The 15430-nt window shown below is 62.3% G+C and overlaps 1 protein-coding gene across 1 annotated transcript; it reads right to left on the reverse strand.

Moving 5' to 3' along the window:
* Positions 1 to 650: 650 nt before the first annotated feature.
* On the reverse strand, positions 651 to 5815 carry FOXF2 (forkhead box F2). Its single transcript, XM_070778499.1, has 2 exons — positions 4304 to 5815; positions 651 to 1517 (listed from the first exon to the last, which is right to left on the reverse strand). The coding sequence occupies exons 1-2, from the start codon at positions 5472 to 5474 to the stop codon at positions 1351 to 1353; spliced, it is 1338 nt and encodes a 445-aa protein (XP_070634600.1). The 5' UTR covers positions 5475 to 5815; the 3' UTR covers positions 651 to 1350.
* Between the last annotated feature and the right edge of the window lie 9615 nt (positions 5816 to 15430).

The following is a 15430-nucleotide window of genomic DNA, read 5'->3' on the forward strand; positions in this document are numbered from 1 at the left end:
ATCTGTGACTGGGAAGGCCTGGAAACCAAGCAAGAAAGGAAATGGCCAAGAGGGAATCCCAAGGGAAACCACGGCTCCCTGGAGAAGGACGGATGGGACCAGAGAGGCAGACCGGGGTGGCACGTGGGCGCCGACCTCTGTGCCCCGAACTGGGGGTGGACACATGCCTCATCCTGCTTCTGTCTCTGATGCCAGGACTGCCCACACCCTCCTCACCTTCCCCTCCAGACACAGGGATCTGACGGCCACCTAAGGATGCAGGGCCTGTGTCCTGGGCACCTGCCCTCTGCTCGCAGCCGGAGGAGGGCAGCCCAGCCCAGCCGGCGGGGAAGCGAAAGCACGGTGCAGAGGCCGGGCACTTGGGAAGGACAGCGAAGGGCAGGGGCGCCTGGCTTTCCTTTAACCTCCTTTCACTTTCTGGTTTCGGTTTGGCCAGAAAGAGCGAGGGTGAAGCAAAGAAATAACAGAAAACGTTTCTTCTTCCCTTTCTCTCCCGAGAAGACCCGCAATCAGAACCTGGCCTGCGTTACTCAAGGCACAGACCCCACACCACGCCAATTACACAGCTTAGAAAAAAATCCTGCCCAGTGTAGAGTTGCATCATCCTGGCGATCAGATGCCCATGGAGGAGAGAGGTCCCCCCCGGCAACTATTTGTTATATACATTTTATTGAAAAAATTGTACATCAAAATAGTTTGGCAAACTGTAAAAGTATACATAAGTGCAAATATATCCTCCTTTTAAGATACAAGCAAAGTGTGAGTATACACGAAGATCATAAAAATATCTTTAAACTATGGTGGTAGAAAACAGCCTTGTAAAAACGTTGTATTGTCACAATACTGGAGACCACGTTTCTTAAACTAGACACATCATTGCTAAATACTTTCTTGATAATGTTCTTTGGCACCTGGATCCAAAGGTAGTGTTTGGCAAAATACAGCTCTCCCACTGAGCCAGGCAACAAGATGAGGCTCTCTTGGAATCTTGTGCTGGGCACTGCCTTTTTTAAAAAAAGAGCACACACATTTTCCATAGACAAAGAAAAACACACACACACACACAGCCCGTCTGCCTGTTTCAGACCCTGATTACTGAAGGCAATGAAGATCCCAGAGTTCCACGTCTGTGTTTTCTGCGTGGTAAGTTTTCACCATCTCCCGTCGCTGGGAGCCTCCGTGTGTTTGGGGCATTACCTCACCGGGGGTTGTCCTCCTACCAAGAGTGGACAAACATCAATGCGTGACGCTCACCTGGGGTCTCCAAGTGACTGGCGTGGCCACGCTGGGAGTCCACCTCGGTCATCTCCCGGGGGGCGGCGGGGGCCTGGGCCGGCCCCCGCCCTGCGTTCACATGACACAGGGCTTAATGTCCTGGCAGACGCTCTGATGGTGGTGGTGGTGGTAGTAGGGGCCGCTGGCAGAGGGGTGGAAGGAGGAGATGCCGTTGAAGTTGAGGACGAAGTCTTTCCTGTCGCACACAGGCGTGGAGTGGTGCTGGTACCGAGGGAGCCCCACTGAAAGGGGAGAGAAGAGAAACGCTCTTCAGAAACGTTTGTTCCACTAGGGCACGGCCTGTGATTCTTAAAATTGTCCTTTAACATGCATCTCTTTTTGACTCCAAGCGGGTGGGCCTGTCTTTCTATTGCTGAAAACCTGGGAGAGGAAACCCAGCCCCAGAATGTCTGAGTTTCAAGCTTTGGCCACAGGATGACTCTTGGAATTCCGGTTTGCTATTTGGTTTTGAGGGGCCCACAAACACGGAGCACAGGCCGCTTACCCAGAAGCCAGGCTCTCGTTCCTGAGTTCCTATTAATCCTGGAGGCCGGAGGGGCTCTAACAGCCACCGGCCCGGGCCCTGGGCACTGGCCCTAGGGCTCCCAGCCCAGAAACACCACGGGCTCCCTCGCTTCTGGTTTCCAGCCCCTGCCCCGCATTATTTCCCAAACAACTGATCGCCAGGCAGTGGCAGGAGGAGCGGAGGGGGCAGAAAACACTGGCGGGGAGAGGGGCCGGGAGAACGCGCCCGTCCCGGGGTCGTGCCTCTAGACAGGGGAGAGCCCAAGGACAGGGCCTGCCCTTGGGCAAGGGCTCGGCCGCGGCCCCTCCGCCGCGCCGGGAGCCCCTGGAGCGCCGGGCCGGCCCGCAGCCTCTTCCCGGACCTGAGGCCGGCCTCCTGTCGCCGACTTTTGCTTTTGCTTTCTCGGCGCCTCCGGCCCGGGGGGGCGCAGTTGGCTGGGGGTCCAGGGGCAGGCCTCTCAGGCCCCGCTGGGCTAGGCCTGCTCCCTGAGGCCTCTCCAGCCTCCCGCGCTGGGGAATCCGCAGCCCTCACCGGTGCCCGGCGGGCGGTTCTCCGCGCGCACACCCTACCCCGCGGCCCGGCGCCTCGCCCGGTCGCCCCGCGCTTGCGGAGCCGCCCGGCAGCCCCGTGGCCAGAAGCTCGGCCCATGTTCGGCGTCGGGCGGCGCCGACTGCGGCCCACCGCGCGCCCAGACGCGAGTCCCTGCGGCCGCGCAGGTGCTCCCGCCCCCAGGCTAAAGCACCTGGCGGCGCCGCTTCCCGCGGCTCTAATCCGCGGCCCCCTGTGGCGCTTCGATGAGGCCGAGGCCGAGGGGCCTCCTCGAGCACGCCGGCCTGGGTCTTCCGGGGCGAGCTGGGTGCGCGCTCCGGACTTTCTCGGCCTCCCTGCTCCACTCGCAGCCCCGGGTTCCTGAGGGACCTGGCCCGGGAGACGGCCGCCAGGCCGCGGGGAAGAGCGTTGGCGGAGGCGGGGGTCAGGGCACTGGAGGGGCGGTGGGGGTGAGGAGGGCGAAGCAGAGCGTCCAGGCTGGCCAGGGACTCCTCAGGCCGCAGACTCGGCCCGAAGGGCGCGCGAGCCCTGGGGCTTGGGAGGCGGAGTCCCTTCTCCTCTAGAGGGGCTGTGCCCGCCGGTCTCCGCGCTTCTGGGACCTGGGCGCGCCTGGTGTGCGGGGCGGGACGAGGGTGGCCTCTCAGAATGGTCAGAAAGCTCTGTCTGCGCGATTTGGAAAGTTTAAGGAAGTGTTTCAGGCCAACAGCGAGGCCTCGGGGTGCAGGTGGTGGCCTAGCGGGCGGCCGGAGCGGGGACCCGGGAGGAGAGGCCGCGGCGCCCGCAGGCGAACCGCTGGGCGGGGGAGCGCAGAGCGCGCCGCGCGCCCGGCGCTGATTGACAGCCAGTCCGAGGGGGTTAAAGAAAATAAGAGCGGAGGGTCGGCTGTGTTGGTTACTTGTTGAAATTCCCATAAAACTGAACAAGACTCCGCTCTCAGTGGGTTGAGTCAGGCTGGAATCCTCTCCGGTGTGGTCCGCCCAGACGGTCTTTGTTTAGTTAACCTCTGAGACCCGCAGTTAAAAGGCCTATTCGGGAAACTTCACCGTCCAGGGATCCAACATCTTTTGCCCATTTCTGGGCTTCCTCTCTCCCTGACGCTCTGCTCCCACGCCGATGCACGAACGTACAGTGCAGGCGTGTCAGCCTGGAAACCCTCTTCCAGGTGCGGTGGGTATGGGTCTGCTCCAGCCCCGCTTGCCCTGCACACCAGCGTGCCGCAGAGGGGTTAATACGAGGTTTATCTCCACGGTCCCCATAAACCTGGCTAAATATTCAAATTCCCTCCTCCACCCCGTCTGCCCCTCCCACCTCTCACCGCCTTAGGCAAGTCAATAAATTTTCATAATCTGCAACCAGCAGGGTTTACACCAGCAACAGTGCAAGTGGGGCCCAAGGGCAGGCCTTTCTCAGGGGAGCGCCCTGGGCCCTGGGGCCTGCGGGCCTGGGCCGCACCCGTGTGTCATCGACTTGGGCCCACTGAGGGGAGGCCGGGGCGCCGCTCCTCCCTGGCCACATGTCCCTCCTGTGATGGTCCCCCGGCCCCTCTGTTCCTGGAGGCCCTGCCTCCCTGCTCCGGACACCTCTCAGCAAGGCCCAGTGCAGCCTACCCCGTGCCCTCCTGGGGACACAGCGTTTACTCTCAGGTGAAAGCACAGCAAAACCGACTTTAAAAGACAAAAGAAAGCAGCCACGGCGCCCTGGCCAAGGTCCCCTAAGGCGCGAGCCTTCTCCCTCGGGCAAGCCAGGCCTGAGCCCTGCAGCCCGCGGAGACTCTGGACACCGGCGCTTCCTTCCCTCCTGGAGGGGTGGAAACTCCGGAGGCCCGGCGGGGGCCAAGGGTATGGGGGAGGCCCTGTCACCCCACCCTCTCCAAAAGGGCGCCGCGTTGCCCAGGCCTCGGCCGCCAGAGCCGGGAGGCCAGAGGCAATGGCCCGCGGCTAGGCAGCACGTTACCTGGGAGGTCCTCGCGGGCGTTTTGATGCAGGTAACTCTGCTCCAGCGAGTAAGAAGACATGCTGCTGTGCAGGCCTGCGGGGGCCGCAGGGGTGCTGCCCGGCGTCAGGGCGGGCGGCTGCTTGAGGTAAGGCGAGGCGCCGGGCGAGCTCCAGTGCGCCGCGGGGCTGGTGTAGGGCGAGTGGCACTCGATGGCGCTCGCCACGGCCGGGGACGAGGGCACGGGGCTGCTGCTGCTGTCCGGGCCGTAGTCCCCGCCGCCGCCGCCGCCGCCGCCGCCGCCGCCAGCCGCGCCGACGGCCCCGGGCCCGGCGGGCACCGGGCAGCTGGCCATGTAGGTGGAGCCCGGGTTGGGCGACATGTGCGGGACGTGGTGGTGGTGGTGGTGGTGGTGGTGCGGGTGTGCGTGGCCCGGGGCGCCGGCGCCCGCGTCGTAGCCCGCCGACATCATGTCGAGGCCGCCGTAGCCGCCCTGCCCGTGGCAGCCGAGCGGCGCCGACGGGGGCGCCTGGAAGTCGAAGCCCTGCGGCAGCAGCGAGGCCCCGAAGCCCAGGCCGCTCACCACGCGGTGGTACATGGGCTTGAGCGCCTGGCACTTCCGCCTGAAGCCGCGCGGCCGGCGGCGGAACGAGCCCTCCTCGAACATGAACTCGCTGGCCGGGTCGATGGTCCAGTAGTGGCCCTTGCCCGGCCGCCCGAGGCCCTTGGGCAGCTTGATGAAGCACTCGTTGAGCGAGAGGTTGTGGCGCACGGAGTTCTTCCAGCCCTGGTAGGCGCCGCGGAAGAAGGGGAAGCGCGCCTGCAGGAACTGGTAGATCTCGCTGAGCGTCAGGCGCTTGGCGGGCGAGCTCTGGATGGCCATGACGATGAGCGCGATGTACGAGTAGGGCGGCTTCTCCGGCCGCCGCAGCCCCGCGCTCGCCTTCTTGGCGCCCCCGCCGCCCGCGCCCGCGCCGCCGCCCGCGCTCTTGCAGGCGTTCGGGGCCGCGCCGGCCGAGGAGGCGGCCGAGGACGAGGACGAGGACGACGAGGCGGCCTCCAGGGCGGCGGCGGCGGGCGGCGGGCTCATCAGGGCGGCCTGCAGCGCGCTGGGGCCCGGGCTGCGGGCGCGGCGGAGCGGGGCCGGCGGCGGGCGCGGCGGGGGTGGCGGCGGCCCGCCCTCGGAGGTCATCGGGCGCCCGGGAGCGGGGCCGGGCGGCGGGGGCGGGCCCGGGGCCGGGCGCGGGGGCGCGGGAGCGCGGGCGGCCCAGAGGCCGGGCGAGCGCCCTAGCCCTCCGCCCGGGCTGCAGCCGCAGCCGCTGCGAGCCAGCGCCTCGCCGTCGCCTCCCTCAGCCCTGCCGGCGCTTCTGGCCGAGGCCGCGGGCCGCCGGCGGCGCCCGGCGCATCCCTCCCCGGGCCTCGGGCCCGGCCTGCGCGGCGGCCTCCGGGCCGCGGAGCCGGAGCGGCCGGGCGGCTGCGCGGGCGAGCGGCGACCGCGGCCGGGACCCCGGGGACGAGCCCGACGTCTCCCCTCAGGAGCGCGGCTCGCTCTGTCTCTCGGACTTCCTCCTCCCGCGCCTCCCCCGTCCCCCCACCGCCCGCCCCCTCCTCCCCGCCCCCCCGGAGGGCGCGCGGGGCCGGCGCTCACTCCTCCCCCCGCCGCCGCCGCTCCCTCGCTTATCTCGCTCCTGGCTCTCCGGGGTCCCCCTTGGCCTTTTAATGCCTCTGCCGGGCGCTCGCCCTGTCCCCCACCCACCCCCTTGCAAGCCTAGGGATCGCACCCCGGCTCACATTTGCCTTGGAAGACACCGCCGCCCCCGCCCCGCAGAACCCGACCACCTAGACTTTAGGGCACCTCCTTTCTCTCTGCCCCCGACAGCACCCCTGTCGCCCATCCCGGAGCCAAGCGCCCCCGGCGGCGCGGCCCACCCGGCTCCTCCCCTCCCCTCCCTTTCCCCTCTCCCCCCACCCCCCTCCCCCGCCACCCCTTCCCCCCGCTTACCCCCCTCCCCGGGCCGGTCCTCTGCCGAGTGTGCGGCCGCCGGACCTCCGTAGCCGCTGCCCCTGCGCCCGCGCCGACGCCGTCCGCCCGCCGCGATCAGAGGCTGCCGAGCCCCCGCCGCGCGCCGGGCGCCCGACGCCCAGAGGTAACGCGCCGTCCCCGCTCGGGCCCGCCCTGCAGCCCCCGCAGCGGCGGCCAAGGCCGAGGCCCGGCCCGTGGAGAGTCTCCTTTCAGGTCGGAGAGGACGCCTGTTTGCTTCTGTCCCCACTTCCTTTCTTTCCCACTTGAGAGTTCGTACAAAATGCAGGAAGAAGGCCCTGAGGAGTGACAGGACTGAGGTGGCCGGGTTTGTTGTCTGTGTCGAGGCGGGGAGGCTGCTGTCACCGGCTTGACACCCCGGGCCCCCGCGCCGCCCCCGCCGGCCCGCGAGCCCCCTCGAAGCTGCCCCCCAGGGACAGAGCTCCACCCAGCGTGGCCGGTCCTCTCCAGCTAAGCAAGAGGCAGGCCGGGACGCCCTCCCAGTGAGCCTGGACCGTTAGTTTCTGGATTACACGTGCAGGGACTGGGCTGGAAGGGGGGGCCGGGGTCGGAGGACTGGGAGCCGTTGGGGCCACAGAGGGATGATGGGGGTGCCCGGAGCGGGTGCTGCAGACCGCGGACCGCAGGGGAGGCAGGGCTGCTCAGAAGGGACGGCTCAGCGGGGCGGAGAGAAAGAGAGGTGGTGCAGGGTCCCAAGAACGTGGCGGCCAGAGCCGCCCGGCTGGAACAGGCTCGAGGCGGGCCCTGGGGCTACCCCAGGTCTTCGGGCGGCCCTGAGCCCAGGGCTGCTCCCGGCTGAGCGCGCCGGTGGGGCTGGAGAGGGGAGACGGAGGGCGGGAGGGGAGGCTGGGGGCTGGGCTGGGCTGGCCCCAGACAGTGACCTGAAGTTGAGTGGAAGCAGGCTTTTTCCATCAAACCCTGCCTGGATACCACACACAGAGGCCGAGTGTCAGTTTACTGCCCTGAGCCCGGCTCCTTTTCCCTAAGCTCCACTGTAATTAGACAAAGAAAACCTAAATTAGCTGAACAGGCGTCGACAGCTTCCTCCAGAGCACCCCTGGTACCTACATGGGAATGTGTCCGAAAAGGGCTTGATTGTAGCCGAGAGTCAGCTAAGAAAACACGGCCCAAATGAACTCAGTTTACCGCTCATTTCCAACAGAAAAAAGAAACAAGCCGCTCTTTTCCGGATGGGATGTTTTGGTTGAGATGGGGAAGGGGCTTTGCAGTTGTTTCCACTTCTAAGAATTCCTTTCTGAGTGACTGGTGAGCATCTTTTTTTCCCCCCCTTTTTGATAGGGGCCCATTAATTTCACGGTGTTTTTTCTCTTACCCCTTTTGTCATTTTACAGGGAATAACTTAATTACAAGTAAAAGTGGAAGTATTCAATAAATAGTGTGTTTACTAAATCAATGCTTTAAATGTCTGAAAAATAATGAAATACAGTAGGAACTGAGTGAGAAAAGGATATCTGAAAGGAGCTCCCCTGTGTGTGTGTGTGTGTGTGGCAACTGGCACAGCTGAGAAGCACAGGGACAAGGAAGGCAGTCATCTCCTTTGGAGCTGGGAGTGGCAGGCAGTGGGTTTGGGGAAAATTCAGTAAGCTGATGTGTCACTGGCTCTCAGCCCTCTCTGATTTCTGCACCTGGAATTCTGGGTCCCTTGGATCTCAGGTCCTTAAAGCTTTTAGGATCCAGAGAGTGAAGAAAAAGCACCAACCCTAAAACCGGGACAAAGTTAGTGATAACCTTGCATACCCGTAGTTCTCAGTTTGGGAGTCTTTTTGAGAATATGATGGAAGCTGTGGAGCCTTCTTCCAGAAAAAATATTCTCAATTTGCCCAGGATTTTAGAGGGTTCATGGATACTCATTAAAAAAAATACTATACATTTTTTGGCTTCTACCAACTTACCTGCTTAAGTCATCAACAGTTTTTAAAACTGCTTTGCCATCTAAATGATGGTGCTTCCCATTTTACCTAAACCCTCTGAACTTGCAAGACACACACGCCTGCAGCCTGGGGAGAGTCCTAGGAGGCCAGGCAGATGCTGGGGAGGCAGGAGGCTTTGGGCAGCAGGTCTGCAGACCTGGGCCCCCTCCCCAGGGTCTCGTTGCTGCCCTGTGCTCCAGGACCTTCTGGAGGTTGGGGCCCCTCGTAGTTATCTGAGCAGCAAGGGGCTCCTCGTCAAACCTCTTTCCTGGAGCTCTCCCTTCTGCCTTTGGAAGCCGTTCCATGTGTTCCTCGTAGGTTTCACTGCATTCATCTCATGTGACCCTCAGGTGGTCCTCTACCTTCCCCTTTAGGGATAAGGAAACTGTGGGCCCAGAGGTCAGATAATCAGTCACCCGTGGACAAGTGACAGACCCAGCTGGAGCTCAGGTCCGGGGTCTCAGCCCAGCACTGCTGCCACTGCCGGGCAGCAAAGCCTCCGGGAACTTTGTTTTAATGACTGTTTTATACACATCTCCTGGGTGCGCATCATGCAATACCAGTTATGTCAAACTCTCTGTCCCCGGTAGGAATACCTGAATTTCTGTGTGGCAGAGGGTTGAAAAGGAAAGTTGTGTTTGTTTCTGAAATAGCCTTGCTCAGGAGGCTTCCGTGTTTCCAAGCTCTTCCTGATAGACTTTCACCATCTTATAAACAACAAAAGTCTTGACTTCTATCTTAGGGGAAGGAAAGGTATGGTTCCTTAAAATGAGTACAGATCCAACCAGGCACTCCTCAGTTAACCAGAAATAGCGGGGTGCCCGGGGTCCCCTCCGCATCCCCAAAGCTGACCCCTCTCAGGTTGACTGTCTCCATCTGGGCTGTGGGTTCCTTTCTGCTGCAAACCCCAAGGTCCCACCCCCTGCCCCAGCGCAGGGGAATGTAAACTTTGGGAAGCCTGTGTTTCTCTGATTTTGTTCTATAATCGGCATTTTATTCTAGGAAATCTCTTCATTATTGTGGTTTAAGTTTTATGTTCTTAGCATGCTTCTCAGCTGCGTGGGTTTTACATGAGATGGCTTAGACTAAACCAGCTACCCACCGGAGACGCACCCATACCGCCCTGCTTGCGGCCCTCTGAGACCTCCATCACCAGCACCCTGGCCCTGGGCCTGCCCTCTCTTCCCCGCCTAGGGAGTCACCGGTGCCCGATTCCCATGGAAAGTGACCACCCGCCCAGCCTGTGCTTTGATGCACAGCTAAGGTGGCCGCTCCAGAGGGCAGGGCCGCCCAGGGAATGAGCCTGTGTGAGGAAGCGTCCCAGAGGCCCATCTAAAAACTCTGATTTACAATAGAAAGTCTGGCCCCAAGGCCAGGAGGAGGCGCCGGCTGGGCTTGGAGAGGGCACCTGGGTCTGAGCGGCAACAGCGGGAATTTTACACCCCTGTCTGCTGGCCTTCCTCGGCCCAGAGCACCAGACCTCCAGGTTTGAAAGCCAGTCACCCAATTTCCAATGTTTATTTAGATAGATTCTTCCGCTCTCCAAAGCTCGTGTCCCGGCGGGCAGGACGCTTTTACAGCCACCTTCCTGAATCCATGGGTGGGCCCCAGATCCCCAGCCCTGGCAGTGGGTGGGGGGCAGACTTGGCCACTCTCTTGGCTGATGGGCGGTGCCTGGGAGGAGGGCAGGGGTCCCGCATCTTCCATCCCTGCGGTGCCGTGCTTCTAGGCCCCCCTACGCTGGGAAACGCATCTCTCGGGTGCTTCTGGGAGCTGGCCCAGACACCCACCGGCCCCCGCTTGCTGCAGCTCCACAGTGGACCAGCCTTGGGTCTCTCCCCGTCGTCCTGCTGTGTTCACTGGGGAGGCGGGCAGGGCTTGAGCAGTGTTCCCGTGGCAGGGGTGGTCATCCCTCCCAGGGGTGGGAGCTCTGACGCGCCCAAAGGAGAGGAAGGGCAGTGCTGGAACAGACACTAGGTGTCCGTCTCCTACGGGGGCGGCTCCAGTACGCTTCCAGTGGTGAAGCCTGTCCCAGGCATTCCCAGTCTTGGGAGAAAACAGGAGGAACAAGTGGGGTGCTGGAGCCCCTCTGCAAGATCATTGAGGGTCGGCTTTGTGGGCTGGGAGGGAGCCCCGCTGATGAGATGAAGACCTGGAGCCGGGCTGTGTCCGGGGAGCGGGCCGAGGGCTCCCTGAACGCCCTACATCCCTTCCCGAGCCCACCCTGCTGGGCCCCTCTCACCCTGCTTCTGCGTCCCCAGGCTCCGGGGGGAGGCAGCAGGCACGCTGGGGGGCGGGCTGGCGGGCTGGCGGGCGGGCTAGGCCCAGAAAGAAGGAGGGTGCGCGCCCAGGACTGCGGAGGCAGCGAGCAAAGGCGTTCGCGCTGGGAGGTCGCAAGACCGCTCGGGAGAGGCCGAACCGGCAAGGCCGCGAGCCTGGGGCGCCCTGGCGGTCCCAGCCCCACTCGAATCAGGGTTTCTTCCCGCGTCTGGCTCATGCCCTCCCCTCCTGCCTTCCCTTCCCCCCAGTAAATAAATATCTCCCGGGGCAGCGAACCCCGCGTGCTGGTTCGCGATGGACCAACTTCCTGGAGCATCAAAACCGCCCTTCTGTCTCCCCGCTGCGCTCAGGATATGGGGCGCTCTCACTTCTCTTCAAAAAAGGAAACGTAGCTCTTCCAAAAATATAAATCAGCTCTGACGTCCAAATATTTCTTTTGTCCTTCAGCATCCTCTGCATGGATAAATAAAGCGTGCTCGGCGCCCAGCGCCGACTCGGGACCTCTGGGCACCCAGACGCCGTCTAGGTCCCAGGAGCTGCCTTTCAAGAGCCTTCCCTCCAACGGTCCCCCCATTCCCGCCCTCCCCCGCCCCAGCCTGGCAGAGGGTCCCCTTCCGGAGGCGGCCTGACCTCGGTGACCCGCGAAGCCTGCTGGAGGGGGAGGGAGTGCTAGCTGGTTCTGGGACAGGGGCCCGGGAATGCACCCGAGGCCTTGCGAGCTAGACAAGCCCCGAGGCCGCCTCCCCAAGCCCACCTGGCCTTCGAGGTTCGAGTCTTCCCTAGAAGGGAGCGGCCGCTGGCTCCCCAGCGCGGTTCCCACCCCCAGGGCCGCCGCCTCTTCCAGGCAGGCCCAGAGGGCGTGGAGACAGACATCTCCGAGGGCTGCGGTCTCCCCGAGGCTTGGTCCCAGGGGTTCCCAGCCCGTCCAACCTCCAGTGGTTGGACCCGCTTCAACCTTACCTGCCCCCTTCCCGATTTGGGAGAGGTGTCAGGTTTTTGGCTGGGGCTCCCAAGTGAAATCTATACCAAGGAAAGCATCGGGCAGCAGGGCGCTGGGTAGGTGCTGGGAGGGTAAGAGCAGGGCATCCCGGGCTGCCTCGGCCTGTGTCCCTGACGCCCCGGTGCTGGGAACCCTCCAACATTTCTGCTGCCCCCCCGAACCACACCCCGCCTCCCGTAAATCACCTTGCAGCGCCCACGAGGTGCAGCCTGAAGGCGCTGGTCCAGGCAAGGCGTCTCCACCTGCCTGGGCCCTCCCCGCCTCGGCCGGGAGGCCTCTGGGCTGCGTGATGGGGGCTGTTCCCCAGCCCCCCTTCTCCAGGGGGGTCTTTATTGATGAGCTGCCTAGAAACTCCCGCCCGAAACGCCCCAGAAGGGTTTAGACGATCCATCACCCGCCACTTCAAGAATGCTTCCTCCCTTTCAAACAATCCTCGCACACCAGACGGGCTGCGGTGGGGCGGGGCGCGCACTTGAAAAAGGACAGCCAGAAAATCAACGTCCAAACCCTCCCACAGCCTTTCGGAAACAGGGACTCGGGCCAAACATCCCTCCGGATGATTTACGCGGCCCGGTGGTCCCAGACCCCGACCGTGGACCCTTCTTGTGCGGGCAGCGCGAGGCCAGCGCGCGGCGAGGCCAGCGCGCGGCGCGTCCACGCGCGCGCGTCTCCGCGGGGCGGTTCGAATTTTAGGGGAAGCGCTTTCCATCTCGGGGTTCAGGGCAAAAGGAGAGCCCGGCCTGGCGGTCACGGTGTCCTTGCTGGTGAGAGAGGTGGGCGGCAGAGGGCAGGCACGGTTTTCTGGAGCCGTCACTAAGTGCTACCCTCCGAGAGAGGGGTTCCGGGGGTCTCGGGGTCGCGGGCTGCCGCCCCTCCGCCAGGCGCGCGCAAGTTCCTCTAGCTTCCGCCGGGTGGCGCCAGGCCCTCGGGAATCGCGGGGCCCGCTGCGCCCCGACACCGCCATTCCCGCCCGCCGCCCCCGCCGCTCCCGCCGCCCCGGACCCACCGCCCCGGACCCGCCTCCCCCGATCCTCCCGCTCAGCCTGCCGCCCTCGACCCACCGCCCCCGACCCGCCGCCCCCAGCCCGCCGCCCTCGACCCGCCGGGCCCAGGCGACTGAGTCCGGCGCTCGCCCCCTCGGACTCGGACTCGGTGGCCACCTTAGGACACACCCTGCTCTCCAGACCCGTCACGCGTTAAGGCGGAAGACGGCCCGTCAGACGCTCGGGACCCTCCGTGGAAACGCGCTCTGCCTTGCGACCCAGCTTGGTCTGCAGAAGAAAGTCAGGCTTCGGGTTGGCCCCTCTGGTTTCCCGCCGCCAGGAAGGGGCCGGGGCGGCCCGCCTGGAGCTCTGGCCTCCGAGGTCTAGCAGAAAACAAGCGACAAACAGAGCGCCGGCCGGACACTGGACAAGCCAGTCGCTTCGTCCCCGCGCCCGGGAAAGCGCTTTGCGCACTGGACGGCGGCGAGAGACTGCAAGGCCGTCTCTTGTTGTCTAGGCCTATGTGACAGGAAGAGAAGTTTGCGTTTATTATTTCTTCTTTTTACTACATTTGTCCTGGCAAAATGCAGAAGGGAGTTTTGGGGATCCTTTGGGGCAAGCTGCATACGTGGGGTGGGAGGTAACAGGCAGGGCAGTGGTGGGCTTGGGAGTCAAGCTGTCACCACCGGCCTTCGTCTGTGACACCGTGGGGGGGTGGGGGGTGCGGCCGAGCTTCACATTTTAGGAGATAAGAAGGCTTTCTCCATCTAGTCTGACTTTTACTTAAAAATTCCTCAAAATTAACTTTATTCAGGTATACCGTACACAAAATAAGGGCTTCCCTTGTGGCTCAGCTGGTAAAGAATCCGCCTGCAATGCGGGAGACCTGCGTTCCGTCCCTTGGTTGGGAAGATCCTCTGGAGAAGGGAAAGGGTATCCACACCAGTATTCTGGTCTAGAGAATTCTGTGGACTGTATTGTCCATGGAGTCACAAAGTCAGACACGACTGAGTGACTTTCACACACAAAATAAAACACACCCATTTAAATGAAGAGGTTGTGTTTTTATTCTCATATTTTTTCTTACTAAAAGTTCCAGAAGTGGAGGGTGTATCGTAAGCCATCCCTCAACACCCATCATCTCGATTTCCATTTCTTGCTAAGATATTTTGGAGCAAATACAAACACTGTGTTTTAAAAATCCCCCCTATTAGTCCTCTCCACGCCCTCCAGCTCTGGCTCTCTTGTACCTAAAATTGCATTTTGGTGCAGACAGGCACCTTCCTTTGGGGACTTGGAGACCGGCTGAGATGTGTGTTTTAAGAGCACAATGCTCTCTTCTGCTGCCCTCTCCCCCAGTGACTTCCAGCCCCAAGTTTCTGGGCTTCCCTGCCTACCAGCTGGTGAGGGGTGACAGCCTTTCCCGTCACTGGTGTGCCCTTTAGCAGTGAGTCTCGGGGACGCTCATTTGTGCCGTCCCCAGAGTTAGCCCTGCCTCTACACATGCACCAGATCATACATACAGAATTCATTTTCCTGCAAGATCACTTACGTATAAAGTGTCCTTTCACTTTATATAAGTGTGCAATGTATGTGTGTGTTTATCCCAGTGGACCATACAGTGCTTTCCAATCGTTTACCCAGACAGTGGCCAGCTGGGAAAAAATTTTTTTTCACATTGTTCAGAAGCGCCTGTGGAGGCTGGGGTGAGGGAGCCATGAAGGGCAGGGGGTAGACCAGAAGACCCTAGTTGGCCTGTATCCCCAAAGGCTAGTGTGTATCTGATGTTAGTCAATTTGCCTGATTTTCTCCCAGTCCCCCTAACCGTACCTGGTATCTTTGTTCTCAGCCTCCCCCTTAATGCAGCCAGAGTGGGTGGGGAGAGATGTGACGTCATAGATGGCCTTTGACGATTGCACCTGCTCCCGGTGAAGGTGAGCTCTTTTAAGTCTGTGAGCTTCAATTTCTTTCTTTTTCTATGTATGTAAAATGGGAATAATAAAAATTTTTAAAGTGTCTCCTCCCACAGTGACTATAAAGATGAAATAAACATTGTGAAAAAATTAACATTTCGAAATGTGTTCCCACCCAGAAAAGCACTGTTTGGTTAAAGGTTCTTTGAAGCCTCAGGTCTCTGGTTGCTCCCCTTCTCTCGTCAATCTCTTACGTTGCACGTTTGGTTGGGTTTTTAATAAGGAAAAGATGGGTCCTTTGTCTGCAAGTTTAAGCCCGCCTCTGCGAGCTGGGGTCTCCGGCTCTCCGGGTGTGTTCGAGCTCCGTGGCTTCACCGCCGAGAGCGAATTCTCCCCGGTGGCGGGAGGCTTCCCTGGACCAGATCTCGCGGCTCCTGGAGTGAGCTGACTCTTTCGCAGCACCCGGGACGGCGCGCACCCTTGCAGCTCGGTGGGTGGGTTCCCGGGGGCTGGCGCAGGCGGACACCGGGGCGCGGCGTGCGTGTGTGTGTGTGCGTGTGCGTGAGCTCTGGCAGAGGAACCCACTCGATCGAGGAGGGTAGAGAGCCAATCGTCCTTAGGAGAGCGTGCCCGCAGAAAATCGAAGCGCCCGCGTACGATGCCCGGCGCGCCGGAGGCCCGGGTGTGGCGCGTGGGCTCGCGGCCCAGGGGCCGGTGGAACCTCCGACAGCGGCTCTGCACCGTGAGTGCCCGGGGAAGCCCGCAAGTGCGGACAGAAAGCGAAGCTGCGCGCTGTGCCTGGGCAAGGGGTCCTCGCCGGCGGCGGTCTCCCACCAAGCGGCGGCCCACGTTCGCGGTCTCGCAGCGGACTTTCCTCCATCCCGTCTCATCTCTCCTTTGCGAGAGGCACGGGCTCTGGGCGGTGCTGCGGGGGCGGCGAGGCAGGCTAGAGCCCTCCCGTCCGGTCTAGCCTAGCGCCCGGGCGGCGGGTGACGCCAGG

Source organism: Bos indicus, chromosome 23 (assembly GCF_029378745.1).
Source record: "Bos indicus isolate NIAB-ARS_2022 breed Sahiwal x Tharparkar chromosome 23, NIAB-ARS_B.indTharparkar_mat_pri_1.0, whole genome shotgun sequence".
NCBI lineage: Eukaryota > Metazoa > Chordata > Mammalia > Artiodactyla > Bovidae > Bos > Bos indicus.

What these genes read in the sequence shown, in the direction of transcription:
- FOXF2 (XM_070778499.1), bottom strand. Translation starts at nt 5,474, where the DNA reads ATGACCTCCGAGGGCGGGCCGCCGCCACCCCCGCCGCGCCCGCCGCCG. An exon ending in CGCCCGCGAGGACCTCCCAG is followed by an intron (nt 1,518 to 4,303) that starts GTAACGTGCTGC and finishes CTCCCCTTTCAG; the next exon opens with TGGGGCTCCCTCGGTACCAG.